Here is a 26,096-nt window from a genome sequence, read left to right on the forward strand (position 1 = left end):
AGAAAATAAACTACCTTTAATGTCCATAGCTTTTGCCTTGATATTTGAATCCAAATGGTAAAATTGACAATTAATTGGAAGAAAACAATCAGATTAGCAGTTGATTATATTTGCAAAGAAAGCCTTTTAGTAGCCGTCATCGCTTACACGTCTGCAGCTTTTGAGTTGTGTGGTTAGAAATGTTTTTATGTTCTTTTTTTTTGGGTTGTTGCATCTATAAAACTAAGCTGAAGAAGGCCTAAAGCTACTTAATATTGTTAGTAGATGGATTGAAGACACACGGTGAATGAATAAATAACCCTGATGAAAATAAGGTCCAGTTCTGTAATGAGGTTAGAGATTGACTGTAAAATATTGGCACATGGAAGCTTGGACATATGGAGACTTCATATGAAGCCAGACATTACTCTTTAAAAGCTGTCGTTTGTTTCATTAGAAACTAATTAGTGTACATCCATTGTCTTTTTGGTCTCAAAAACCTGCAAGATGTCTTATTAAGATGACAAAACACTGCATTCAGATGAAAGTATATTAGAACTTGTTTTCTTATTTTTCCCCACTGTGGTGAAAAGGGTTTAAATCTGTGCCCTAAGGCCAGACTGTTGTTCTTTTTTTCTTGGTGTTTTCAAATGAAGATGTTCCCTCCATTGCTGATGAGCTTTTCTCTCTTCTTGAGTCTCTTCAGCAGACAGGAGGCGATGCCTAGAGCGCCACCCTTCAAAAAACGAACAAAGTTGTCTCCCACGAGTGGGCCCATGGCAAATAACCCTGGCTCCTTGGTGCACTCAAAAGTGTAGGGGTTGATGTCTATGGGGTTTTGCTTGCAGGAGATGGGTCTTGTTGGATCCTGACCCAGGTACTGGCCCTGACCCTTCAAGAAAAACAGGTTCGGGTTGGTTCCGATCAACACCAGGGCCATGGAAATCTTGAATGCCTTTAGGGAGTTGTTACCCTGCAGCAAGCACTTCATGTCAGACTGGAAGGACACAACGCAGTGTTCAGGGAAACTGGTGTAGTCGGGAAAGAGGCTGACACTGGCACCTCCAGCCATGTTACCTGCTGCAAGCTGGGGTTTAGGGCACATCTTGGCACACACTGAAGAGGCAATGCTAACTGCCTGGGGTCTGTTAGGAGCAGGAGGGGGAGAAACATTTGTGTAGGTCTGAGAGCACATCATGTTGTAGACTTTGTGGTATTCTGGGTACAAGGTCTTGGGCAACTGCTTAAAGATGAGGTCTTGGTTGTCTACGCTCTTGCGAAAAACATGTAGCACTCTAATGTTGCTGTCACAAGCGCACAGAACTGCATCAGCAGCGCTTAAACCAGCACCTACAATTAGAACCGGATCAGAGTTCATATCCAGTTTTCTCTGGCTTACAGCCAAGCCCAGGTCTGAGATGCTTTGGAATACAAAAGGTAGATCCTCCCCCTCTACCCCTAATCGAACCGGCGAATCAGACGCACCAGTGGCCAGGACTACATTTTCAGCAAACAGAGAGAAGGGGACATGAGTGTCATTCTGCACCCGCTGATATCCCCTCACTTCCCAGACAGCCCCACCTCCTCCACTGTTTACACACTCCTCTCCATTTCCCTCAAAGCCCTTATTCCCACCATCTTCCACCCCTCCATCTCTGCCATCAGTGTGCCCATTTTCCAGACCTTCTACCTCTTGCCCCCGGCAGAGTTTCTGGACAGAGGTCACGTAGGTGTTGTCAACAAAATTCTTTTGGAGACCTTTTAGCTTCACATAGTTACGGTAATAAGATGAGATCTCCTCTGGAGTGGCTCTGTCACTGGTCACATCCCTAGAGAAAAAACACAGATGATGGAAAAACAATCATACAAAATTAAAATGAGCCTTGAGGCTCCTCCTCTGTCAGCCTATCTTTACCTGCGTTTCCCATTGGTCAAGTCTCTGTAGTTAACACCAGGAAGCTCCATCCAGATGCCAAGACTAATAGTCAGCATGGAGCCCTCCATCACCTGAGGACATGGGAGAAGAAAATGTCATAGAACAAATTGGTTGACAAAAAATATGTTGCAAAGTAAACAGTGCAGCTTACATGCCAAGCACCGCCAGGTGTTGCCCTTCCCAGAACCAGATGTGGGATGTGTTGCTGTTTGTCTCTCCTCCACTGAACAACAGGAGGGAACTCGTAGCCAAAGTCAGCATTGGGATGCAGCAGTGTGTCAAAAAGCACAGCCACAGGGTTCCTCGACCTCCCCTCTAGACCTTCACTCAGGTATTCCAAATCCTGCAAAAAGCAGTCTCTGTTGCTGCACACCTGAGTGTCATGTTTGGATAAGCAAGGTCTTGTAGGTTCATTTACCTGCTCAGTGATGGGGAGATGCTTGGTCTCCTGCAGTTTCCTGTACAGTATTGGGTTTGGGTGAACGGTCGCTGTGTCTAAGTAAGGTTTGTATCCACTTAGCAGGTAGGAGAGACAAATACCTGATGGCCCATTACCTAAAAAGAAATCCAGGTGTGGAAAAGAACAGATTAGGTTCAAGGGGATTCACGGAATCTTTATTATCCCATGGGGGAAATTTTCTGTGCAGCAAGCAGTAAAAACAATCAGTGCACAGAAAAGAGAGTTATCTGTTCAGCAATCTGTGCTTAACATCACAATGTGGGCATTATATGATAGCTGTTACATTTAACAGTGTGTATTTAAATTAATTAATTATAGCCAGGTTGGAGGAACATCGTGGAACCATTAAATAGCAACAATCAGGGTTTTAAGTTTACCTATGATGACCACGGGAAGAGTAGGTGGGTGTGCTTGTGGCAGAGTCGTCTCTTCCAGAAGAGGCATGGCTGCAGCCTGGGCCAAAGCCAGCACTAAGGAGGAAAACAATGGGAATGTGAAGAAAATTCCAGACTTTTCTGTAGCTGTCTATTCAAAATCCAGCTAAAAGCAAAATCTCATTTGTGCTTTGTCCCTCCACTGTCTCCATGTTTCTGGGTCAGATTATTTGAACAGGTTCAAACCGGCCTACTGTCTTTGTGTCTGCCAGTGTTGTTGTCTCATGTTAGCTTAGCTCCTGTCTCCATCCACCATCATCAGCTGACTCAGAAACATACACACTGAGGGAGAAAAAAAAACCTTTATTCATCCTGTTATTGTGCTTCCACACACAGCCATGACCCTCCCTGTCTGTCTGGGGCTCCAGACACGTGGAAACACCCCGCCACAACACGGCATGCCCCTGTGTTTTCTCACTGTTGTCCTGCTGACGTCCACTCACCCTGTCCCATGACACTCGCCCGCGGCGAGGCTAGCCGCTGTTAACCCCAGTGCCGCTTCCCTAACAAAAGGGAGTTCTAATGAGATTTATGTAGGCTTGGACTTGTTGTGAAATGTTGCCGTAGAGCATGTGTAGAGTGCGTTTTGTGTGTTACGTGACATTGCCATTGTGTGCCCGCCGGGCAGCAAATCCCCCCTGATCACTCCTCCGAGTGGGCCCTAATCCCACTGGGCCTGTTTATGTCTTTGCCGCCCCTTTCAATGGCAGCACGGTGAGAATGTGTTTCTGGCTTGCTGACAGACTAAACCATTAGAGCTCCTGCTCCTCTCATACCCACAACCACTGCCCCAACACACATACATACAGACTCCCGCCAAAACAATGTCCGTTGGCTGAAGTACACCATGCCCAGTTGCCCCACTTTTTAAAACCAAAACACTGCCCACCTTTGTCTTACATCCCAAACTCTGGCTCATTTCATTTAAAACTTATGTCTATCTGCTATAAACAGTATGATTAACTTCAAATGCCCCCTCAACCCCAACCCTCCCTTCTCTTGTCTGACCTGTGAGCCCACCAGTTGTCTGTATTGTTGGCTTGTTTACCTTTTTCAGTCAAAGCAATGGGATTCCACACATTGCTTGCCCTGTTTGGAGTGCATCATGCCCCTTGTTGGCAGACTGATACTGGTGTTTGCATGCTAGTTGTCGAGTTTGAAAGCCCCCACAGTGGTTGTAAAAGATTTATTAATCTTTTTGTTGATTTTTGTTTTGCACTTCTTTGACTGGAGGCTAGTAGGCTTCCTGTAGATTTCCAGTTTTATTTATTCAGCTTTTTCCAACCAATAACATAAAACATAATAATAAAATGAAATCTGATTATACAGCTGCTGTAACACCAGGATGTTGACCATGACTTTGATTATTTGAGTTTACTTGCTAAAGGAGCTTTTAACTGCTTACTATGCTCTCTTTTTCAAACTGAATTAAATTATTGCATCACACAGTAGTATATGGGCTACACTCCATTTGTTTTAGAGACTGTTAATAGCCCTTTTGGACTTGCAAAGTAAAGCCCTATAGCTTTTATCTTTCAGCCTGAGTAGGTTTGTTACAGCTGAATCAAATGCAACATGATGCAACAACGATTCTGTGTGCATCATGTACCATTTCCACATCCCACAATACTTTTGTCATTTTTTTTATATTATAAAGACAAAGTTTTTAACTTAATGAAGATATTCTTTGTACTTCATGCATCGCAGCTACCTTCAAAATCCTCTTGGAAAAAGGCCTAACTGAAACTGGCCTTTCCTAATACGAATTTTAAATGCAATCAAAGTTTAAAAGTAAGACAATCAACACACATTTGTCTACATCCACTGCTATTGGGCCCGAATCCAAGACGTGAATTGGCTTTTTTTTTTTTCTTTTTTTTTTCATGGTAGTAATACTTTTAACACTGAGCATAAGTTGTTGGCTTTCTGCGTAAAAACAAATGAAATGGACATTTAAATTCTTATGATTTGTTTAGACTGTAGAATTATAATGTTTTCCGTATAATTTTGGTTTTATGAGAGGTGCATGTTATCCTGGTAGGCCTATTACATCCTCATCTTTGCAACTTAGATCATTTGCAAAGAGCGGCTTTCAGGTCAGTTACAAAATTAGTTTCAATCCAGGAGTGTGTGGAAATCGCCGCACCTTGTGCTATGAAGTGAATGGTGCAGAGCTTCCCCATCATACCCAGCATCCTCCCAGACCCTTACTGGATTCATAATTTCTACTCATGAATGGGCACAGTTTACGTCCAAGGAGCACATGCGACAGCCGCTACGTTACCACCATTGCATAATTTAGGTCAAACTCGAATTCACGGACATCCGCAATACTCAGCCAGGAACAGGAGCGCTTACCGTTTGTGATTTTTGTCGGTCTCCCAGTCGCGTTCTGCTATCACGACCCACGGCAGTGTTTCTAACCGTATAAATAGGCAGACACCGGTGGGAGGACCTATCCAACTGTCTGGGGTCTTGAATGAGATAATAAGCCAACCTCTCTCTGTGATCCTTACACATGCATACACACTCACCTCGGTGAGGTTAAATCCAAGCAAACTCGGGTTTTCAGGTCTGATCAGCCTGTAAGTTTCGACTAATGGGTATATCTTCTCTATGTCTTGATAGCAGAGTGTAAAAGAGATAAACCGGGTCCTGCGTCTGTTTTTGTCGTCACATGAGCATCTCACGTGCACCGGTAGGCGTGAGCGCGTTCACGGAAAGAGATGAGAGCATCTCAGCATCCTCACAGCGCCACCGACACCGTACTAAGTAGGCTTAAAGAGGACAAGCACCTTCATTTCTAAGATATGCACAGATGTAGGTTGTTCACAGACATGTTTAAAAAGAAAAAAACCTGGTTCTGCAATGCATAAAACTAAATAATAAAAATAAAAGAAGAAGAAAATAGGAACACCACAAGTTTTGGCATTTGGTAGTTTATTCCACTATTATGCAACCACAAATGATAACTTATTGTATTGAGACTGGCTTGTTTGTTGGGATGGTAGTATATGTCGTTCCTGAGAGGAAGCTGTGGCCCAAAAGGAGTATACTCCACTATTATGTTGTCATATTAAGACATCCCTCTGTAGCACCAGTGACATGAATTTGATTAAGGCAGCCGTGGTTAGCCAGTAAAGTTAATGGAGTAAAGAGGGGGTTGTGTTTTTTTTTTTTTTTTTTTCTTCTTTTTTGTTTGGGTTAAGGTGCTGCTGTGTTTTAAACTATCTGGTTTTACCAATGCACACTGATAGACCTGCTTGAGGACCATTGCAGTTGTGAAGCTGAGAGACGGACTGGACTGTACCAGGAATTATAACCATGGGTTCATCTTGCAGGAATGATACAGTTTGTTGTGCTGGGTCCAATCCTTGTAAGATTGGTCATTGTACTGAATGTTTTTCAGTAGTGGAAAATCTTTCTCAATGTCAAATTGAGGACTCCAAATTGTTTGGAAATGGCCTCATAAGTCTCCCCAGACCGATGAGCAGCAACAATTGTTTTTAAGGTCACTGCTGATGAATTTCTTCCTTAGCATTGTGCTGAATCCTGTATCCACCAGACCAGCAAATTAACAAAACTTTTGTCTTTATAGACCACCTTTACTGATGAATAGTGTGATAAAATGCAGTTAATAAGCAGCGTCCTCCTGCTACCCATTAGAATACATACAGTTTTCCACAAGTGCCCCTTCATGTTGGCTTAGGTTTAGCTCCTACTTACTTTTATATGACTGTAACAACTTCAAAATCTCTATCCAAACACTTTGCATATAAGACTTTATTAGGTTCTTTTGCCTTGCATTGCATGTCTTATTATTTTTCAGTTGTTTTAACAATATGCCATTACTGATTTAATCTTAAAGAAAATTGTCTTCTGAAGTCAAGTAAGCATAATTGAATTTATATTGCATTCTTAGGTTATTAAATTGAACAATAATGTCGTCAGACCACAGCTGACACAGGTTAGGAATGTTTTTCTGCAGTCAGACTTGTTAATAATTGGTTTCCTCTGAGCTGCTTTTTCCATAAATGCCACTACAAAGCAATTAATGTTTTTCCTCCTGCCATGAATACTTACTCTTTGCTGCATTTCCTTTTTCTCTTGGTCAATTGGCCAGATATTTCTATCCATAATAAAGTAATAACCTTGTGCTTTCTTAGCCAGGTTAAGGAGCGGCATGGTGGGAATAAAATTGCACAGTGCACAAGAAAAAAGTGTTTTCCTGGGACTGGCCAGAACTCTGTTGTAGAGCCAGAAAAAAGGGGTTAATTTTATGGTGTTGACGGAACCGACAGTAGTAGTAATAACTGTACAGTAATTGTTTTATAACATGTCTTTACAAGTACATTAAAGACTGAGCAATATAAAACACAGTTTCTTTTTCTTAAGCCAGGCAGTACTATGACAACACAAAAGTAAAACAAAAGTCCAATTTATATTTAGGACCTGTAAGTAACTGATAAAGCCTGGCGGCTCTTATACCCTGTTCTCTGAAAAAGTCAAGGATTAAACAACACTCATGTTTTGCCTGGGAGAGCGGCGCTGGTCCCATTCGCCCATGACAGCTGCCCTTCACCTCATTGTCCAATGAACAGAGAGAACATACCACTTCCGGGCCGTCATGCTAAAGCATGGCTGCTAGCATCTAGCTTAAACAATAAAGTGGTCATAAACGCCACTGAAAATGGTCCACATCAGTAGGATTTCTTTTCGGAAGGTAAGTACCCCAGTAGACCTGCACTATGAAGAGAAATTATTGTGCAGTATGGTATAACAAGATTTGACATTAGCTTGAAGGCTAGCTGTCAGTGTACCGCTAAGCTAGCTTCATATCTAAAAGCATACTGACAATCGAGTTGATGTAGCTATTGTGGTTTCGAGAAAAGGACTCCTGATGGTCTGTGTACACGGGGGAAATTATTAGGACCATTAACATTACTAGTTTGTTCAGATTCCAGTTCGTTATTAACGAGTTTACAGCACAATCACTCAGAAAGTAGACCAGACATCCTGAAGAAAAGTCTACAAACAGTATACCAAACAAACATGATGGCGTTAATCATTGCATTTGTGTGGATACCACCAACACATTATGGAATAACTGGCAATCAGATGGCAGACAAGACAGCAACGCAGGCAACTAATGAACAGATAATATATTTGATTACAGAATCAAAATATCAGAACAATAAATGTGGAATTAACTTATAACATTTCAGTATGATGGTGTAGTTTCTGGCGACAGTTTGTGGACTTACAGGTTTTAGTCCATCCCTTAGTAAAACGGCTATATGAGCGTGTAATGATAAGTAGTTTATAAAATCATGACAGGTGTAGGAACTTTTATCAAACACCAGGTAAGCATCCCCCTCTTTGCTTATTGCCATCCAGTACTGTCTTTAAATTTACATTTGCATGCCTAAAAGGGCTCAGCGGTGTCCTACCAAACAGTACTTGAATGCATTTCTTGGATGTTATCCAAGTCAAATGTGCTTTGGCCTGTTTTACAGTATGGAAACTTTGTGGACAACCTCCGCCTGTTTGTCCGGGGAGGCAGCGGTGGCATGGGTTTGCCCCGTCTTGGGGGACAAGGAGGGAATGGGGGAGATGTCTGGGTGGTGGCGACAAAGAACATGAATTTGAAGAAGATCAAGGACAAATACCCACACAAACGTTTCATTGGTGGAACAGGAAGCAACAGCAGGTTGGTGTCCTTAAACGCAACTTTGACTTTAAACATTTATTGAAGTCCACTAGTCAGTATTTTTTTTTTTATTCTCTTCAACAGTGTGCGAGCTCTGAAGGGAGAGAAAGGGGAGGACAAGCAGGTCTTTGCTCCTGTTGGTATCACAGTCACCACTGATGATGGCAGAATACTTGGTTTGTGGGGGGGAAAAAACACAAAAAAACACTAATTTGGCATTGTGTATTATGTTAATGTTTTCCCTTGTGTCACTGGAAACCATATTTTCTCAATCCTTATTGTCTAAGGTGAGCTGAATGTTGAGGGTGATCGTGTGATGGTGGCAAAAGGAGGATCTGGAGGTTCTTTCTACTCCGATTTCCAGCCCAGGACAGGCCAGGCTAAACACATCAGGCTGGACCTGAAACTTATCGCCGACCTGGGCCTTGTGGGGTGAGGGCAGAAAACCTCACAAACAAGCTGATTTCAACATCTAAATTCACTTGAGTGTTTGATTGTTTTATTCTGATTTCACATCAGGTTCCCAAATGCAGGAAAGTCATCTCTCCTAACAGCCCTGTCTAATGCCACACCACAGATTGCCAGCTATGCATGTAAGAATGTAAAAATGCACATGAGTTTGATAACACTGATCATTTTCCTCTATTTCTTAAGTCTTGCTTTGAATTTTACAGTCACAACTATGAGGCCTGAGATTGGCAAACTGATGTATCCAGACTACAAACAGGTTAAATGGTTAAATCCATATTAGTGTCTATTGCACTGTATATTGCTTTTTAGCAGGGTCTCTTTGTTAACTTTTTTTTTTCTTCTCTTGGTAGATTTCTGTTGCTGATCTCCCAGGGTTAATTGAGGGAGCTCACCTTAACAAAGGCATGGGCCACAAGTTCCTAAAGCATGTAGAGAGGACTAAGCAGCTGTTATTTGTGGTGTGTAGAAGCAGAAAACTCAGATGTGACACTTCATTATGTCTGTGTATGATCAGTGTAATCAGCTCAGAAACAACCTTTGATAAATGAGTTCAGTTTGATTGTGTTTTGTTTAACTGTAGGTGGACGTTTGTGGTTTCCAGCTGGCAAGTAAAACACCGTTTAGGTCGGCCTTTGAAGCTGTGCAACTTCTTACTAAGGTCAGTATGATGCTGCAGAATATTTCTGTTGAGCTGTTTTATTAGAAATGTCACATTCTTTATAAATGTTGAGGCATTCAGTGTCATGCTTGACTTTTTCTCCTCACCATTCCTTTTACCTCCTCATTGATCCTCCTCACCTTCATGAAGGAGTTGGAGCTATATAAAGAGGAGCTGGTGACAAAGCCCGCATTACTAGTGGCGAATAAGATGGACCTGCCTGATGCTGAGGACAAACTAGCAGAGTTGAAAGAACAACTTCAAAACCCACAAGGTGAATTGGGTGTTTTTGACTCTTGTGCATTAGGTAATTATTTTTTACAGATATAACATGTAAGAAAAACTCTGTCTAAACATCTCTGATGTCACAAAGTTAACCTCACACTGAGACCAGTGTGCTGGGGGATAGACATAGACAAATAGACAGCAAGTAAAGATGATGGGTTAGCCAAACCCCTAGTATGAGATATGAAATGAGACCGTGCTTTGAAATATTTATCCTCCGATCCCTGTACTGTACACCAAATTTTTCTAAAACCAATCCCAACATTACTTCTCTAATCCAGTGAACATAAGCACAAAGGTTTTTTTTCCCTTCCAAGTCAACAATATCAAGTGGTGAGCATGTAGTGATGTATAGGCAACTGCTGTTGATAGTGATGTTACGTCAGACACAAAAGCCCTAAAGACTGTATCAAGTAAAGGGGGCGTGTCCAAATGAAGCCTGAAGTCCGTATTATTTTCCTGAACATCATGTGACCAAAGACCAATGAGGCCCCGTTTTCCCTGATCCACGCGAGTGTCTCGTGTGATTCAGGCTGCTGAAAAAGCCTCCGAATATGCAAGAAATCCTCTGCGTAATTCCAGGTGACAGTGAGGTGATACAAGACATGCAGCACTGACGGAAGCAAAATATTTGGGACTATTTCTATGATACATTCTAATAAGATAAGATTTAAATTTAATCTGCTGAATAGATAGATAGATAGATAGATAGATAGATAGATAGATAGAAATATATTACTTTATTCATATATTTTAATATATTTATAGATTTACAATACAGTTGCATCATTGTGTTTACATGTCTACCTACATATTGACAGGTGGACTGCTGGACATCAAATGACCAGTAGATGTCAGTACTACCAAATAAGCTATTAAATGGGGCCTTGACTAATGACACTAGAAAGACTCAACACATTCACGGGCTTCATTAAACCATCACTAGCTGTTGATGTAAATTTAATCACAGTCTGATTTTGAGATTGTTGTATCGGCCAGCCCCAGTGTCAGATCATACTTAATGTGCTGGCTGATTTTAAAATCAGTATTAAGAAAAAAATCATGCCATCTTCTAGTCAAGTTTTACATTGCAGCCAGGTGGAAGTCTCTCATTTGATTTCAGAAAATGGCCTTTTCCTGTCGTAAAATAAACAAAACAGCCCAATATACTTAGTGTTTAGGTATTTAGGTTGTATTTGTAGTTTCCTGTTTGTAAGATGTGGATGTGTGATACAGACTTAAAGTCAGACAGTAGTTACCCTTGTAGATATTATGATAAAGACAGGAATAAGAGCCCAAAAGGAGTCAAGAAAACAAAGAATTGTAACCTTTTGTGTTGTATATAGTATTTTAACTAGACAGTAACACTGTAGACTTGTGTGTCTTGACATTGTTTCTGCTGCTTTACCCACCGCAGAGTTTTTTGACTTGCTGCCTGATGACATGATACCAAAGAACCAAATGACCTTCAGACATATAGTTCCTGTTTCCGTCATCACCGGATTTGGTATCGACCATCTGAAGAGCTGCATCCGACGGTCTCTTGATGAAGACACCATCATGGAATCCAGTGCCGTCCATCAAGAAAAGCTGCAGGCACTGAGTTACCACATGCACAAGCGTTTGTGAGACACTCAAGTGGGACCAGCGGAGTATGGTGACAGATGACGTTTTACTTTCTGCTAAAAATGCTGTGAAGTAGTTGAACTGTGAGGGTGTAGATGTCTTTCCTCAGAGGACCATCTGTGACACTGTGGCAACAGAAACCTTCAGAGCCAGCCAGTCTGCAGAGAACGACCCGGATTTACTTGCTGTAGTCACAGTTGCTACATGTTGAACGTTGCTCTGCTCATTCAACATGATCAGGTTTTTAGCTACTGACGCAAGGTCCATCTTTCTTTAGAGCAGTAAAATGTTCATAAAGCTGCTCACTAAGATTATATTTATGTTTATTTGTATGTCAGGGATGCTACAGTGCAGTCTGATAACCTAACATAGGGTTCCACCCTGCATCAATAGTCTTTGTAACCAGGGTTTGTATAACAGGCTCATGTATTTGTGAAGTTAATAGAAATGTCATCATAGACAGATGTTGATGAAAGTTTTATTTTATATTAAATATATTACAATACTGAAAGATTCAGAGGAAAAAAATATGTGAGTTGATTTTTGCATCAATAGTCTGTACAGCACACAGGCAAAAAAAAAGAAAAAAAAGACAACTGCAGTGTTTAAATCGGTACATAAAATTCCTGGAGTCTGGCAGAATGGGAGCACATGGCGGAGACTCTACGGCTGGTGTGCTCGTACACGGATACATTCAAGTTTCTGACCAAAGACTGAGTCGAACAGCTCATTTGTGGAGATATTTGCCAGAGTGGTCCTGTCAGGATCGGTCAAAACAGCAATGTGCTCAGGCAGATACAGCAGACTTTTTTTTTTTTTTGGGGGGGGGGGGGGGTTGGCAGCTCCACAATCTTCATGAACTCATCCCATGTACAATGTCCAGGACACCAGGATGAAAGCCTCGCTGGATCACAGCGATATGTTAAAACATAGCTGCAAAATGATGCTTAAATCAGCCTGGAGGAGCCCAGGAGAGCAACTGGAGCAAAACGTAGGCCCAGAGCACAGACAAAAGCTCTGGTTGAAGGCAAATAATGAGCCTGTACAGATCTCATTTAAAACACGTGTTCAAACCTTAGGTCATAAAGATCAACACAAGCTAAACAAATGTGTTTACAAAAAAACAAAACACACCTAACATGTCTCCATTCAAACTCAACACACATAATTACAATAATGCACTTAATTACTGTTTAGAATAGTTGCTGTACATAATGCTGAGAAAAAGTGAGCGATACAAAGGTACTTAAAAAAAGAAAAAAAAGGTACTAATATTATTAGTCTGATATTATGAGAGGTCATCTTGCCTATACATGTCTAATGCATACATTACAAATGTAAAAGTGTCCACATTGGAACAGAAACAACAGTAAAATGACAAACTTGAGGCTTTAAGACAACGGAATCTACACAAGGTAGAGCAATGAGTTATAAATGTACCGAGAGCTTGCTGTTGGGAAGTGGGATTCATCACCAAGACATCCACCTTAATGAGCTGCACAGGTGTGACCGAAGTACAACGTCGCTCTGATCATTTTCAAACACTGCGACTTGCCATAAATTCATACCGCGTGTGCAGTAGTCTGTTACACAAACCTGTTCAGACAGAAGAAATAGTATGAAGGGAAAAGTCTTTCAGTGACATGCTCATTTCCCGTTATTGTCTCACAAATAGCCTAACAGAGTTGTAACTTAAATTTGTTATAGAATTGTCATGCTGTTGGTCTTCACAAGCTCAAACAGCAAGCACTGTACAGCATAGTTAATCATTTACAAGGCTAAATATCTCAATCATCACAGCTAAATCCAAAATGCACATTTAAATGACAATTTCCAGATTCTCTTAGTTCAGTTTACCACATCCACCTCTTCATTTCAGACTTAGGTGAACTGAATGAGCTGCCGCTGTGAAAATGGCAGCACTCTGGTCTCAAACATCCCAAAGTAAAATCAGTGGAAACACGTCTGCTTAATGTCATAGGGGAATTTCCAAAAAACACAAGTGACAAGTGGCACATCTATAGTAACACCAAACACATCTCAGTCCATTCACTTCACTCAGAAATGGCATGTAAACTATTTAAACTTAGCTAAATGAATGCTCATTAAAAACTGTCTCAGAAAAACTTTAACGTGCCGCAGCCAACATTTCTGGGTGTCTGTCTCACAGAGATGCATAAAAATATTGCTAATGTTGAACAAAAAAAACATTCTGCTGTGCATGGAGAAAGCTATAGAGGTCTAAGTCACTGAAGAGGAAAGCCAGAGAGGAAGAAACAATATGAAAAACAAACAAACAAAAAAAATAAAATAATAAAAACCCATAAAAAAATTGACTGCAGGATCTTTACATTTATCTACAGACATCCGCCTCTGTCTACAGCACAGTTCAGCAGAATAGAGAGCTAAGTTTCTCTCTGTGATTTCATCTTTCAAAAACATACTATGTGTGTATTTTACTATACATATTTATACACACACCAGCAAACTGAGGGGAGGGTGAGATTGGGTCAGGTTGGGTCCAAAATATGGGTTATTTTTATATAAGGGTTACTTTTAGTGGAGAAAAGCTTTACACCAACAGAAGGTATAAAAATCACTGCCCCCTCGCATGCTTTCCCTTCAAATCGGAGCAGTACTCCTTTCTTCTTTGTCAGTAGGAGGAGGCTGCTGATAAACAGGGTTGTCTCATGCATACAGTGTAGGACTTTCTACAGTGATTCATGTGCGTAAAAAAGGACCTGACAAAAATCCATCAGTGCAGAGTGATGCAATGGCTTGCTCCTGGCACCGCTGCTCCTTTTAAAGAGGAGGTTGAATGCCTTGGGGCAATGGAGTTGGGAGTGCTGAGAAAAAAATGTGTATGTGTGTGTGTGTGTGTGGGAGGAGGGGTGGGGGTGTCAGAGTGTTGGGGTATCCTGTCCCATTTGTGAGGCTTGAACAGACAGGAACAGCTCGGTCTGAGTTCAAGCTGCTCTGGAGTAAATGCAGAGCTTTCTTTGCATCGTCTTGTAGAGATGCCATCTGGCAAGACAGCCTCGAAAACACTCGTACACACCGATTCAAACAGACCTGTCTACTTCCTGTCCAGCGGGGGCTCTCTCTCTATCTCTTTAGAAGCTTAGAGTCAATTTTGTTGCATTTTTGTGTTTTTCGTTCATAGTAAAGGAGACAGCTGTAGCTCTTGTAGGGCAGACTGGGCAAGGCTGTTCTTATATTGATGTCTCCCACAGCTGGAAAGAGAAGAAAGGAGGGGGGAAAAGAGGAAAGAGAGATATTTTTAAAGTTTCTTTCAGTGCACTTTTGGTCAGCCCCTTGACTCTCTGTAAAAGTCTCAGACATTAGAGACCGGCATGCCTCTTATTGTGTAATAGAGTACATGCAATCACAGCCACATTAGTTGTTGGTGCTAAAATCCAGTGTTTTTAACTGATACTTGCCCTTGCGCTCTGCCTGTTGGCTTTTCTCTGGTCGTCGGGGAGTGGGGGCATAGGGTATGGGTACCTTCTGCTGGATGCAATTGATCCTGTTGAGGAAGTGGGAGACTTGGCAGGGGATAGTGTCCTGAGGAGAAGGGGAAGGTGACATTGTTAAACTATTGCTTTTTTTTGTATGTTTTTAGTCTGTGTAAGGATGAGTTGGCCAAAGACACAGATTTATGAATAAATGAGGTTAGATAAGAACATTGTGCTAATGTTAGATCTGTGACTTTGGCCAACATCCTCCTTGAGCTGCTCCAGTTCTTTGGGTTTCAACTTCCTGAATAGAGAAGTTGCTCCTAAAAGTTGCTCACAAAGAGCTAAATAAAAGAAAAGAAAAAATAACCAATACTTGACTTTTAAGAGCAACCCCAGTACACAGTAGTTCCCAGCTACGATGTAGGCATGGTCATAGTTTCTCCAACTGCCACAGCATTTTCAGCAAGCACCAACACACAGGTAGCAAAAAGTAACAGAAATGTACCTTTAGCCATGTTAAAAGTAGCATGCTGCTAAAGGAAACCTCTGCTGTCAGCTCTCTGATGGGTTGATCAGCCTGTGTGTTTAGATGCTGGAAGCAGTGAGTAAAATAAAGTGACTGGGACAGCAGACCAGACCGAAGCTGGGAAAGAACAGCATACAGTGGTGCTTAAAGGTTCTGTGTAAAGTTTCTGTATAAACGTGACCTGAATCATCATCAGATTTTTTTTCCAACCGTTCTTTAGAAAAAAAAAGTCAAACAAATGTGAGAAAAATATCTTTGTAAGCTATTTATTAAGGAGAGTTATCCAACATTTCATATCACTGGGTGGCAAAACTATGTGAACCTCTAGTTTCAGTTAATTTGAGAGTGAACATGATGCTGATTGCATCAGAAAAGGTTCAAAACCATCTCTCTTGTGCAATACACGAGTTATACAAGACTGGACTGCTGAAGTGTGGGAAAACATAAACACATGAACAAGTGACAAACTAGAACCTAGATCCTTTTCGGTATAAAAGAAAAGCTTTGTTTGGAGACAGAAAAACATAATCTGTAACTGGGCAGTATAGCTTATTATCCTTATTACCCTAAAGCAATTACTACTGAATTACACAATAAAAATATAAAGGAAAATGTCTGGACATTGGCAGCAAACAATCTAAAGAGAGAGTGGGTCATACAGCAAGACAACCTAAACCCCTTGTTTAACTTAAGAATGGTTTATAGGAATAGTTTTTAAATCTCCACGTTCCTGAGGGAATCCTAAATCTGATGCTTCTCTGTATGGAAGAAATCGGAGCTGAGAGCTCATCAACTTTGTGCACAAAGGTTCACACATTAAACAATGAAAGCAAAGGTTCATACTTTCCATTCACAGTAATATCAGGTAGTTTATTTGGTTCTTTTTATCTACTTATTGGACTTTTGAATCTGATGATGTTTTGGGTCAAATTCATGCAGAAATAAAGGAAATCTTCTAAGGGAACACAAACCTTTTAGGCACCACTGTACTCAGGATCACAAGGAGAGCCTATCCCATATGCAGCAGCTTGTACATATACACCATCTGTAGTGTGGCAAAGAACGTCCTGGACTGGCCAAAGTACTGGAGAGAGTGGAGTGCAGTTTCCAAAGTCATTTTTCTCCACAATAAATTCATATATTGATTTCCATTTTTAAAATAAATTATATCAAAAGATTTTTTTAAAAAAATTCTTAATCTTTTTATTAAACTATTTCTGCTCGTAGCTCCATGGACGGCACATACTGGTCTGTCAGAGCGGTACACTTTGGTTTAAAATGAAACATCTTAACAAACAGAACTCTGCAAGGTGGTGTTTGAACTCAGATTTATTCTGCAACTTGTTGATTGGTTATGCAGAAGTTCTGCACTGTCATGTGAATTAATCATAGCAGTGGCCTTCTACAGTTACACGAGGAGCACTTCCTGCTGATTTAATTAACAAAAATAATAATAAAAGGCATTTATACATTCTTTGTAACCAGGCTCCCTGATGTACAGCTCCATGTCTCTCCATTCTTTTGCTCCATTTCTATGCTTGAGTAAATGTAACACAGGAAGGGTAAGGGGCACGCTCCTGGGCACAGTGAAGGTCTATAGACTCCAGTGCAAATGTATTGTTCAGTCTGTGGACTTCCTTGTTGCCAAGGGAAGCTTGTGTTTTTGATGATCTATAGACCTTGGACACCAGAATTGGCTAACTCTATTTCACAGCAGCACAGTAATGATGTCAGAGCAGCACAAAAAATAACTGACACAGCAATGACATCACACTGATGCGCATAAGGTTACTGGGGAGCGAGGCGGGATCGACACGCAAACACTTACTGACTGAACAACACTGAACATGCAGAAGTAACAAGACACTGAGGGGGAAGAGGGAGCAAAGAAGGGGGGGGTCAGGAAAATTTGCAGTAAAAATGACTGCACTCTGGTTTTAACACCGACACAGGCAGTAAAATCTGTCATTTGGTTTCCATCAATGCAAAGAAGCCGAAAATAAAAACCTGAAAATGAAAAAGCAGCTGTTTAAATAAAAGATTTGTGTCTTTACTGACACTGGTATATAACTCATAAAAAATTATTTCCTTAACCCTAGTCTGAACTAATTTCTAACTCATTTTAAAGACTCCAAGTAGTAACATGCCAGCTTTCTATAACATTGTCTCTGAAAAATTTAAAGCTTCAGTGTAAAAAGACTGGATGTTTAATATTACTTTTCAAACCACAAATCAAACCAAAAATGAGGGAGATTTACACAAGTGTGTAGGATATGGGACATGGTCTGAGGGTAATACCTAAGAAAAGGTCCACGAGTGTTTTTATTCACATCTTCTACCCATTTAGTTACATCATAATACTCTGTTTTGGAGCGAGGGGTTAAATACCTGTGGGAGGGGAAGGGGAGGTGGGGGTTCATGGACACAACACAAGGAGGGGAGAAGAGAGAAAAGGAAAGAAAGGAATGAAAATTCCAGAAATAAGCAAGTGAGGGGAGAGAGGAAGAGGAAATATTTTAGGAAAGCAGAGCAGAGCAAAGATATTCTGAACAAGATGCAATTGAGAAAATGGTGAAGATGGCAGACAGACCTGCGTGTGGTTTCAGATGAAAACAGCACCACAAACAAACAACTGTGTTGTGTGTTACAGGCTCAGTTGCACATCGGTCGCATCATTCCAAGCAGTCAGCTTTCATCACTCAGTAACATGCTTATAGTGAGAACAGATGCATAACAAACTACCTCATGGGCAAAAAAAGACCTTTAAAGAAACACACAAACAAACAGGGCAGGCTGGGAGGCAGCCGGTGCACACTGCTTATTGTTCATTCGCAGTCAACAGGCATGAATGCAAATTCTTTATTTATTCACAGGCTCAGAAGACAGTTTAAAGTATTAAAAGGTACAGTTCAGCCTCACAAGTCAGAAAAGAGCTTTAAGTTCACAATGAAAATAGAGAACAAAGTCGCCATATTCCGACCTGTGAGGCTCAGTGTGTGTATTTGTATCTGGTGGAACTTTAAAGTGAAGCTTTTCTTAAGTTTATTTCAGCTACACCTCGTCTTTAAAGGATAAAGACAATATTTTTTTATTTAAATCATACTCATCTTTTTATATAGTGTCAACAAATTTAATGAAAAGAACAAAACCATTCAAACCTGTTCATATATTTATGTATCCAAAACCTGATTTCAGATTTCTCTCAGTACCAGACTCACTGGATTATGAACACTAATAAACATCCTGTATGTACTAATCCAGAAAACAAAATAGTTCTATAGTATTTGCTTCTTATTGCTTGATATTTCCAAAGACCTACAGTACCTACATCTTTTATAGGATCATTTTATCTTTATTAAATAAACCAAACATATTGTTAACCTTTTCATTGACAAATATTTTTAGTAGGGACCAAGAGAGACAGAAAGTTAGCGGAAAAGTTAGCACTGAGAGGCTGGCTAATGCTTTGTTTTGGTCTTTTCATGGGATTTGTTGACATAAAAAAATGTCAAATAAAGAATAAAATGAGGTGTATCCTTTAAAAAATCCTGAAAAGTTTGTTGTTGGCTATTTGAAAATATTGTGTGCAACATGATCCCACGAGGAACTTACTCTGTGGAGTTAGACCGTGCACGGAACTTCTTCCCTTTCAGCTTCTTCCGATTACCACTCAGATTTCCTGGAGTTAAAAAAGAGATCAACACACTTCAGATAAACACATTTCCTTAACAAACATATTAAATGGGTAGATAAATGAAGAAAAGCCTGTGCTCTGACACAACATTGCAGAATCTATAAAAAGCTTTGAATCCAAGACAAATGTTAAAATCTGACTTCCTACCTGTGAAATGTGCTATGTACTTAAACATCCCACCTGGATATTTTCAAAGTGGTTTGAGCAATCTCACTTTTAAATGCATCACATGTAACCATGCAATCTCAGTTTAAACCATGAGAATAAGACGTGCTATCACTTGCTCCATTAGAAATGCCGTTTATCTTATAAAATATCTGTGGGGCACATGCATATTTTGCACCTCAGACCCTTGCTCATACAAGTTTTAATAAAGAGTTAGAGCAGGGGTGCCCAAAGTAGGGCCCGTGGGCCAAATTTGGCCCGCCAGCTCATTACATCTGGCCCACCACCGAGATATCAAAACTATTTGAGTATGTCAGACTTGAAAGATTGGCTCACATCTCAATGACATACTCACCTTGTCAGTCACTGTTAGCAATTTGATTTGGTGTACATGCAGTGTTTTTCTTTTTGTTGATGACATTTTGCACTATATTTGGTTACAATTTACTGTCTGCAATTTTTGTTTGTTGTCCTTCTAACTATGCCTTTATTGTTATTTTGCCATTTTGGTGTTTGTAGTGTGTTATTTGCAGTGAGGACAAGAATGCATTTGCATGCTTTAACAATAATTAAAAGAACCACGATTTACATTTATTTGTGTTTCACCCCTAAAATCGCTGTGTTTGGCTCACTGGTACATTTTCGCTTTGGCCCATGGATGCAAAAGGTTTGGGCACCCCTAAGTTAGAGTATCTTCCTTAATCTATTGGGGGAGATTGTACTATAATTACCTCTTCTTGGTTTACACTTAGCAGTGTATATAGTGTTTTCAGTGTTATTTTCTTGGCTGTTTTGGTAGACTATGAACCTTACACTTTCAGCAGCCCCACCTGGAGCTTGCTAATCCATAGGGGGGGGTATAAATATCAGTGTGTGCTCTACTGTTAACACTTCTGACCTGATGAAGATCGAATGTTATCAATAAATAGTTTCTATGTGGAATAAAGTGTGTGAGCCTGTCCTTGTTTTATCTTTGGTTAGCCATTTTGTTTCCCCAGTATTTCAAAACAGATGGCAAAATGATGTTTTAAAATTAATAATCACCTTTTGTTTGGATTATTTCGGGACCTAAAAAGGTTTCACACAACGATTTATGGACGTTAGTTATATTGTAGATAAAATGGATTGTATTGACGAGTACATGAAGTGAATTGTTTCTCTTCTTTCCCACAGGTGTGCTGTCTTTTTTCTGTCCCTGTTTTTGGGGAAAAATATTTAAAATTCTGTGTTGATGAAGGACAACTATTTCCTTTTATATGCTGTATGAGTGTGTGTTACCTTGCCATGAGTTGCTTCTAGGTCTCCCATTTTCGCAAATATCTGAGATATGTTTGGCATCTGGGATTCTCTCACTCCAGGAGTGGGATAGGCCGTTAGATCTACACACGCATACACATACATGTACAAGACAGATTAAAATTAACTGACGACCTACATCCTTCTAAGAAACTGGACAATTTTTGTTTTGAGTGGAAGACTGATGATGTAAGAGACAATAACAATGCCATGACAACCGTATAAGCAGTGACACTATCATGATAGCTGAATATAACATGATGTCAAGAATTGAGTATATGTGGCATCAATTCTTCATTGCCCAAATGTTCACACGTTTGGCAGCAGTTTCAGAAAATATTCAGTGAAAGACACTGAATGAAAGCTTTGACAATCGCAGAGCAAGATGTGAACACATGTTGAGTGAGATTTACATCAGCGATTTAGCGAACGCAACACACTCATGCTTATATCATACACAGGATTGCAAATGAATGAGTGATGATGAGATGGCACACCTGAAGCCAAACACTGAGATGTTCTGAGAAATGGATGGGATGGAGGGAGTGAAGGACAGGGTGCAAATCTGCAGGTGCGACAGGCAGGCTGACCTCTTCTTGGAGCTGCAGCCGGAGTTTGTGCTGACGCCTGGAGGCATGTCACTGTAAAATGAATCTGCATCCCCAGGTTTGGTGACATAGTCACCTGGGGGAATTTGTCTGGAAATACAGAGGAATGCTTTAGATGTTGTAGAAATGAATACCACTGCAGGAAAAGCCCCCCGGCAAATAGATTTGATTTATGATTTGGAGAAAATATTGTTTGTTTGCATCATGAGATGTGTGTTCTCTTTTTTATTTAGTACACTCAACACTACACATCTGCCTGTATTGGATTAAAAAAATAGGTAATAATTCTGTCTGTTTGTTGTCTTTCGAGTACATTTTGACTCACCCAGATGCAAACAGTGTCATGGCTGAGTTTCTAACCAGTTACCAGTCTGTCTAATGTTGTCATTTTATGAGTATGTGTGTCATTACAGCATAACCTGAGTCATGTGATAAATACAGTGACTAGAAGTACCATGAAAACTGCGTTAGCACTTTAAGCATTTGTGGACAGGTTTCAGTGTGACAAAATTTTACAGATGTGTAGTAGACATTGGAATGAAGGCAAAATTCAATCTGGTTTAAGACTTCTTTGTTTTTCCATCCGGTGTGACCCCACCACAAGATGATTTCCAGTTCATCATCATTATAATAAGATTTTGTGACATCAACACAATATCAGCCTCTAAAATAAACCAGGGTTCCTCAGTCCTGGTCCTTGAGGAAGTTTCTGTGCTGCAACACATCTGACTTAGACTTAGATCGATGGGTAATTAGCAGACTTGTTGAAGCAGAGAGACTTCTAAAGCCTGCAGGACACCGGCCCCTGGAGGACCAGGATTGAGGATCTCTGCTATACACTAAACAGCCTAACATTATTCTTCTACTTTAATGAAATCTCAAAGCATAACAAGACACTGTATATCTACCTCTGAGAGCACTCGTAGCAGACTTTTGGAAATTTAAATTTTATCAAAATTATGATTAAGTCTGTTGCTTTTTAAATCTCTTTGAGTGTTCTCTCAACTATAAATTTGAATTTCAACAACAAACCCTAAAGCAAGGAATAACACAAACATAATATTGCAAGAGAACTTACTTTCAACACAAAAACAAGCTACAGTTTTATCATGGATTTAAAAATATGCTGCAAAAAGAATTAAACTGAGCCAACCGGCAGAATCTTCTGTGAACCTCTGACTCGACGTAGCGTCTTTTCTTGTAGCTTCTGCAAAAAGGAACAGAATTTTTTATCAAAGTTCATCAATAATTGATTTAATTTTTACTATCAGGAATCCAGTTATTCCTGCATGTGCACTCACTTATAGCACCAGGCTGTAACTGCCAGAATTAGGGCGAGGAAGAGGATAGAACCAGCAAAGGCTCCAATAATGATGTTGGTGCTGGTGATACCTGAGACAGAGGAAGAGAGGAGAGTGGGGAACCAAATGTGTGTTAATTGGATCTGTTTCTCTTGTGTCCTGAGTAATCCAGACACATGAGGGGGGGATGCACAGACTACAAAACACTGCAGCAGAACACAAAAACACAGCACGTGTAGCAGGAAAAGTCTGAAAGGAGGACAAGGGGGAATAAATTGAGAACCACATAATTACCCTAATTTTTCAGCACTAATATGAGGGAAACATGTTGAGCTTCCCATTCAAGATAACTATAAACACCTTTTTTTCCATTTAATGAGGGCAATGATTTACCAACTGTGTTGAACTGAAGCTGGTGTGAAAAAGGAGGAGAGCCAGGAAATGACATTAGACAGGACAAATACAATGAAAAAGGAACTCAAATCTGACCTCAAGTCACTCCGTCAAAGACATCAGCCTGTCAACAAAGAATGAGTGTGAAAATAATGACAAACAAAAAGAATGACATGCATGGTTCAGTGAATACAAATGCAGCTGGTTTAATGAACAGACACGAGCCCAACATATAAGCATAAATATACAAAAATGCAACAAATTACAAAGAAATATTTGTGGACTGATGTGAGGAAGCAAGGGATATAAGTTGAAATACTGAAAAAAAGTAAGCAAGCTGGACAGAGTGAAGTGATACATGCATGGAGTACGATCCTAAATGTTGACAAGAGGAAGAAAAAGAAAACAAAGAGAGGTGTGAATAAAGCTAACAGGTAGTACTTAAATCTTTACCTGAGATGGGGGCAATGGGTCCCAGCACAGGATGACTGAATGGAGACGTGGAGCTACAGTCCTCTCCTGTCCAGCCCAGGTAACACACACACTTCAGCTCATTACTGCACACCTACAGAATGAGAACGAATGAGACTTAACAAACAATTTCCCATGGTTGTTCATTTTGAAGGCATAAACAAAAGCTCTTTATTCCTGTGACAAACACGTATAGAGGACAAGTCAAAAGTTTGGACTCACTTAACTATTAAATCTAAAAGGTAAGTGTGGAGATTCAAAGCAATGAGGTAAAGTAGAGCAAGGTAAGGCAGTCTTACAGTAGGACTGCACTGTTCCTTTCTGTGTCACCACTTTTGTCCTGTGTTGTTTGACCCTATTGCAACTAGCTGATTTAACATTCTCCTTACTGTCACGCTTAAGACTATCTTTATTTCAGACTCCCTACCAAAAGCAAAGAATCAGCTAATCCTCTCATCATTCGTGTAATCAATTGATTGGAAAGATGTGTTTCAATCTGGCCAACATAATTTAAAGTTGTTATTATTATGATTGTTATATTTAAAATTTTAACACCGTTTTCTTGTTGCTGTGTCGTCTTTTCAGCAATTTTTCTTTGCAGAATATTTAAATTTGCTCCTTAAATGACGGTGGAACACAATGTGTGTCTTTTACTAAAATTTTTTGTCAGGACTGAGGTCAGGACTCCTTGAGGGCTTTCTAAATAAGCATGCTGCTAAATTTAGCCTGAAACTGAAAATCAAGTTTTTAAAGTAAACGGGGACTCGGCTAGGATCTTTTGGACTCTGTGGTGTGTGATTGTCAGAGTTTTGTTATAGTGTGCATGTAGTTTAACATGAGGTGTTTAAACCTTTTACTGAACAACTGAAAAGGGTTATCGTACCTTAGACAGGCATAAATAATTATGTGAAAGATTTTTGAGCTTCCCTCAAGTGTATTCTAGGCTTTGAAAAACTGGGGAGGCCTGTAGCACTATTCCACTAATCTATTTAATGACTAAGTTTGTAAGGTCTGCGCTGATGTCCCCTCGGTGCTCAGTGCCCTGTACCCCGTGTCCAGAACAGATGGTCTTGTCAGTTGTCCCGGGACAGGTGCTAAAGTTAAACTGTTGAATTGGGAGACACTTGTGATTGAAGCAGATGCTGTCCGTTCCACAGGCTGTCCCATCCTCGACATATCCCAGGTCGGTGTCGCCATCGATCAGCACATGAGCTCCACTGAAAAGTGAACCAGTAAACATGGCTGAATCACTTACAAAGGAGAAACACAGTGTTGTATTACAGTAAATATGCTCTGTTTAATTTCATTTATATATTATGTTGTTACAAAGAAATTTGTGCTACTAAGACTCTAGTGTTAGCCATGGCTTGGTTTAGATTAGGGGCATTATAAAAAAAAAATCAGACCACTATCAGTGAGGAAATTTAGGTTTTTGGGAGATGATTTTTTTTCTTCTTTTTTTTTTCGATAATAAATTTCAGTGTCAAGTCTTTACATTTATGTTTTACTGAAGTATAGAATAAACTATTCCAGAGTATTTTTAATGTTGGAAATACAAAACCAAAGAATAAAAAGAGGACAGAAACAGAAATGTAGCACCAGTCTGTTTTCTGTTAGCTTTGGGTTAATATTTCGTTTTTAGTGTTGTGTACCTGCAGTCCAGAGAAGCACTGTGTTGGGCCACTGAGAAAGATGTCAGTCCTCCTTGCAGTTCTCCCAGACGTGGTGCAGGTGAGATGTTGGAGCACAGCAAGTAGCCACAATGAACATCCCTAAAACAGGAAGTTGTTGTTTCACCTGGAGTGCACAACCCAGAACAGCACATGTGTAGGTCACAGAAAAAGCCAGCTTACTGTTTGTTGCACTGGATCCAGGTGTCCTTGTCCTTCCCACAGTTGCCTTTTTCTGTTCCCTCAATGTTGAGCTTTTCATAGCAAAATTTGTCAGCTGCTGTTGCCTCTGAGGAAGATGCAATACAAGCAATTTTAAATATAACACCTACTATTACTGTTTAATTGTGCATCTTCTATGCAGATGTGACATAATAATACACTTACTCTCTCCCCAAATGTATTTGCATTGCCTGTCCTTGGTTTTACACCTTCCATTGAAGCAGCGACCCTACAGAGAGAAGTACAGTAAATCTTAATCAAACGTGAACAAAAATACCCAAAGCTTACACAAAAGCTTTCACTTAAGACCTAATAAAACTGTAAAACTTCTTACTTGGTCTTTTTCACAAGTGTAACCATCCATTTTGTGGACATTTGGTGGACACTGAAAGATAGAGAGAAAGAATTAGCATCGTCCCTTAAATCTACGGTGATGTGAATTTGCACACAACCGGAGTTTGGAGCTACACCTCCAAAGAACAGTGCAAGAAAAGCTCACACTCACCTGACTGGAATTGCCCGGGCACTTTTCCGGGATGTCACAGTCATTCACAGCATCTCTGCACACAACTCCCATGTACTCCACCTGCAGCAACATACAGTGCAGATCAAACACATTGCAGGAGGTTTTTGGCTTGAACTGAAGCAGCGAGTCAGGGGTGAAAAACCTGCACTGGAAGGGCTGAGACAACACCGCATTTGAAACCTTACATAACCATATGTTTTCTATGCC

The 26,096-nt window shown here is 40.3% G+C and overlaps 3 protein-coding genes across 5 annotated transcripts in view; 1 reads left to right on the forward strand and 2 right to left on the reverse strand.

The window, feature by feature from the left end:
• Positions 1–181: 181 nt before the first annotated feature.
• On the reverse strand, positions 182–5,627 carry osgin2 (oxidative stress induced growth inhibitor family member 2). Of its 2 annotated transcripts, none has more exons than XM_041989092.1 (6): positions 5,344–5,627; positions 2,753–2,845; positions 2,334–2,470; positions 2,067–2,258; positions 1,895–1,986; positions 182–1,808 (listed from the first exon to the last, which is right to left on the reverse strand). In XM_041989092.1, exons 2-6 carry the CDS (start codon positions 2,817–2,819, stop codon positions 626–628), a joined length of 1,671 nt encoding a protein of 556 aa, XP_041845026.1. In that variant the 5' UTR covers positions 2,820–2,845; positions 5,344–5,627; the 3' UTR covers positions 182–625. The 2 variants fall into 2 exon arrangements, with proteins under 2 accessions (XP_041845026.1, XP_041845025.1); XM_041989091.1 differs by having other exon boundaries at positions 5,168–5,627.
• Positions 5,628–7,403: 1,776 nt separating this feature from the next.
• On the forward strand, positions 7,404–12,019 carry gtpbp10 (GTP-binding protein 10 (putative)). Its single transcript, XM_041989093.1, has 10 exons — positions 7,404–7,532; positions 8,326–8,519; positions 8,604–8,695; positions 8,807–8,951; positions 9,039–9,112; positions 9,194–9,246; positions 9,341–9,448; positions 9,571–9,648; positions 9,799–9,922; positions 11,351–12,019. Exons 1-10 carry the CDS (start codon positions 7,500–7,502, stop codon positions 11,560–11,562), a joined length of 1,113 nt encoding a protein of 370 aa, XP_041845027.1. The 5' UTR covers positions 7,404–7,499; the 3' UTR covers positions 11,563–12,019.
• A 1,856-nt stretch (positions 12,020–13,875) lies between these two features.
• Positions 13,876–26,096, reverse strand: part of adam22 (ADAM metallopeptidase domain 22) — a 64,057-nt gene continuing 51,836 nt past the window's right edge. The window contains exons 18-31 of one of the 2 annotated variants that reach the window (XM_041989088.1): positions 25,869–25,949; positions 25,698–25,748; positions 25,529–25,592; positions 25,325–25,430; positions 25,124–25,243; positions 24,520–24,688; positions 23,454–23,565; positions 22,608–22,698; positions 22,460–22,513; positions 21,289–21,396; positions 20,681–20,781; positions 19,156–19,222; positions 15,000–15,123; positions 13,876–14,792 (exon numbers count right to left, since the gene is read on the reverse strand). In XM_041989088.1, coding sequence (XP_041845022.1) covers positions 14,772–14,792; positions 15,000–15,123; positions 19,156–19,222; positions 20,681–20,781; positions 21,289–21,396; positions 22,460–22,513; positions 22,608–22,698; positions 23,454–23,565; positions 24,520–24,688; positions 25,124–25,243; positions 25,325–25,430; positions 25,529–25,592; positions 25,698–25,748; positions 25,869–25,949 — 1,269 coding nt within the window. In that variant the 3' untranslated portion in view covers positions 13,876–14,771. Of the gene's footprint in view, positions 14,793–14,999; positions 15,124–19,155; positions 19,223–20,680; positions 20,782–21,195; positions 21,397–22,459; positions 22,514–22,607; positions 22,699–23,453; positions 23,566–24,519; positions 24,689–25,123; positions 25,244–25,324; positions 25,431–25,528; positions 25,593–25,697; positions 25,749–25,868; positions 25,950–26,096 lie in introns of both variants that reach the window. The other variant, XM_041989087.1, reaches the window with a different exon arrangement.

This window comes from Melanotaenia boesemani, chromosome 6 (genome assembly GCF_017639745.1).
Source record: "Melanotaenia boesemani isolate fMelBoe1 chromosome 6, fMelBoe1.pri, whole genome shotgun sequence".
Classification (NCBI taxonomy): Eukaryota; Metazoa; Chordata; class Actinopteri; order Atheriniformes; family Melanotaeniidae; genus Melanotaenia; species Melanotaenia boesemani.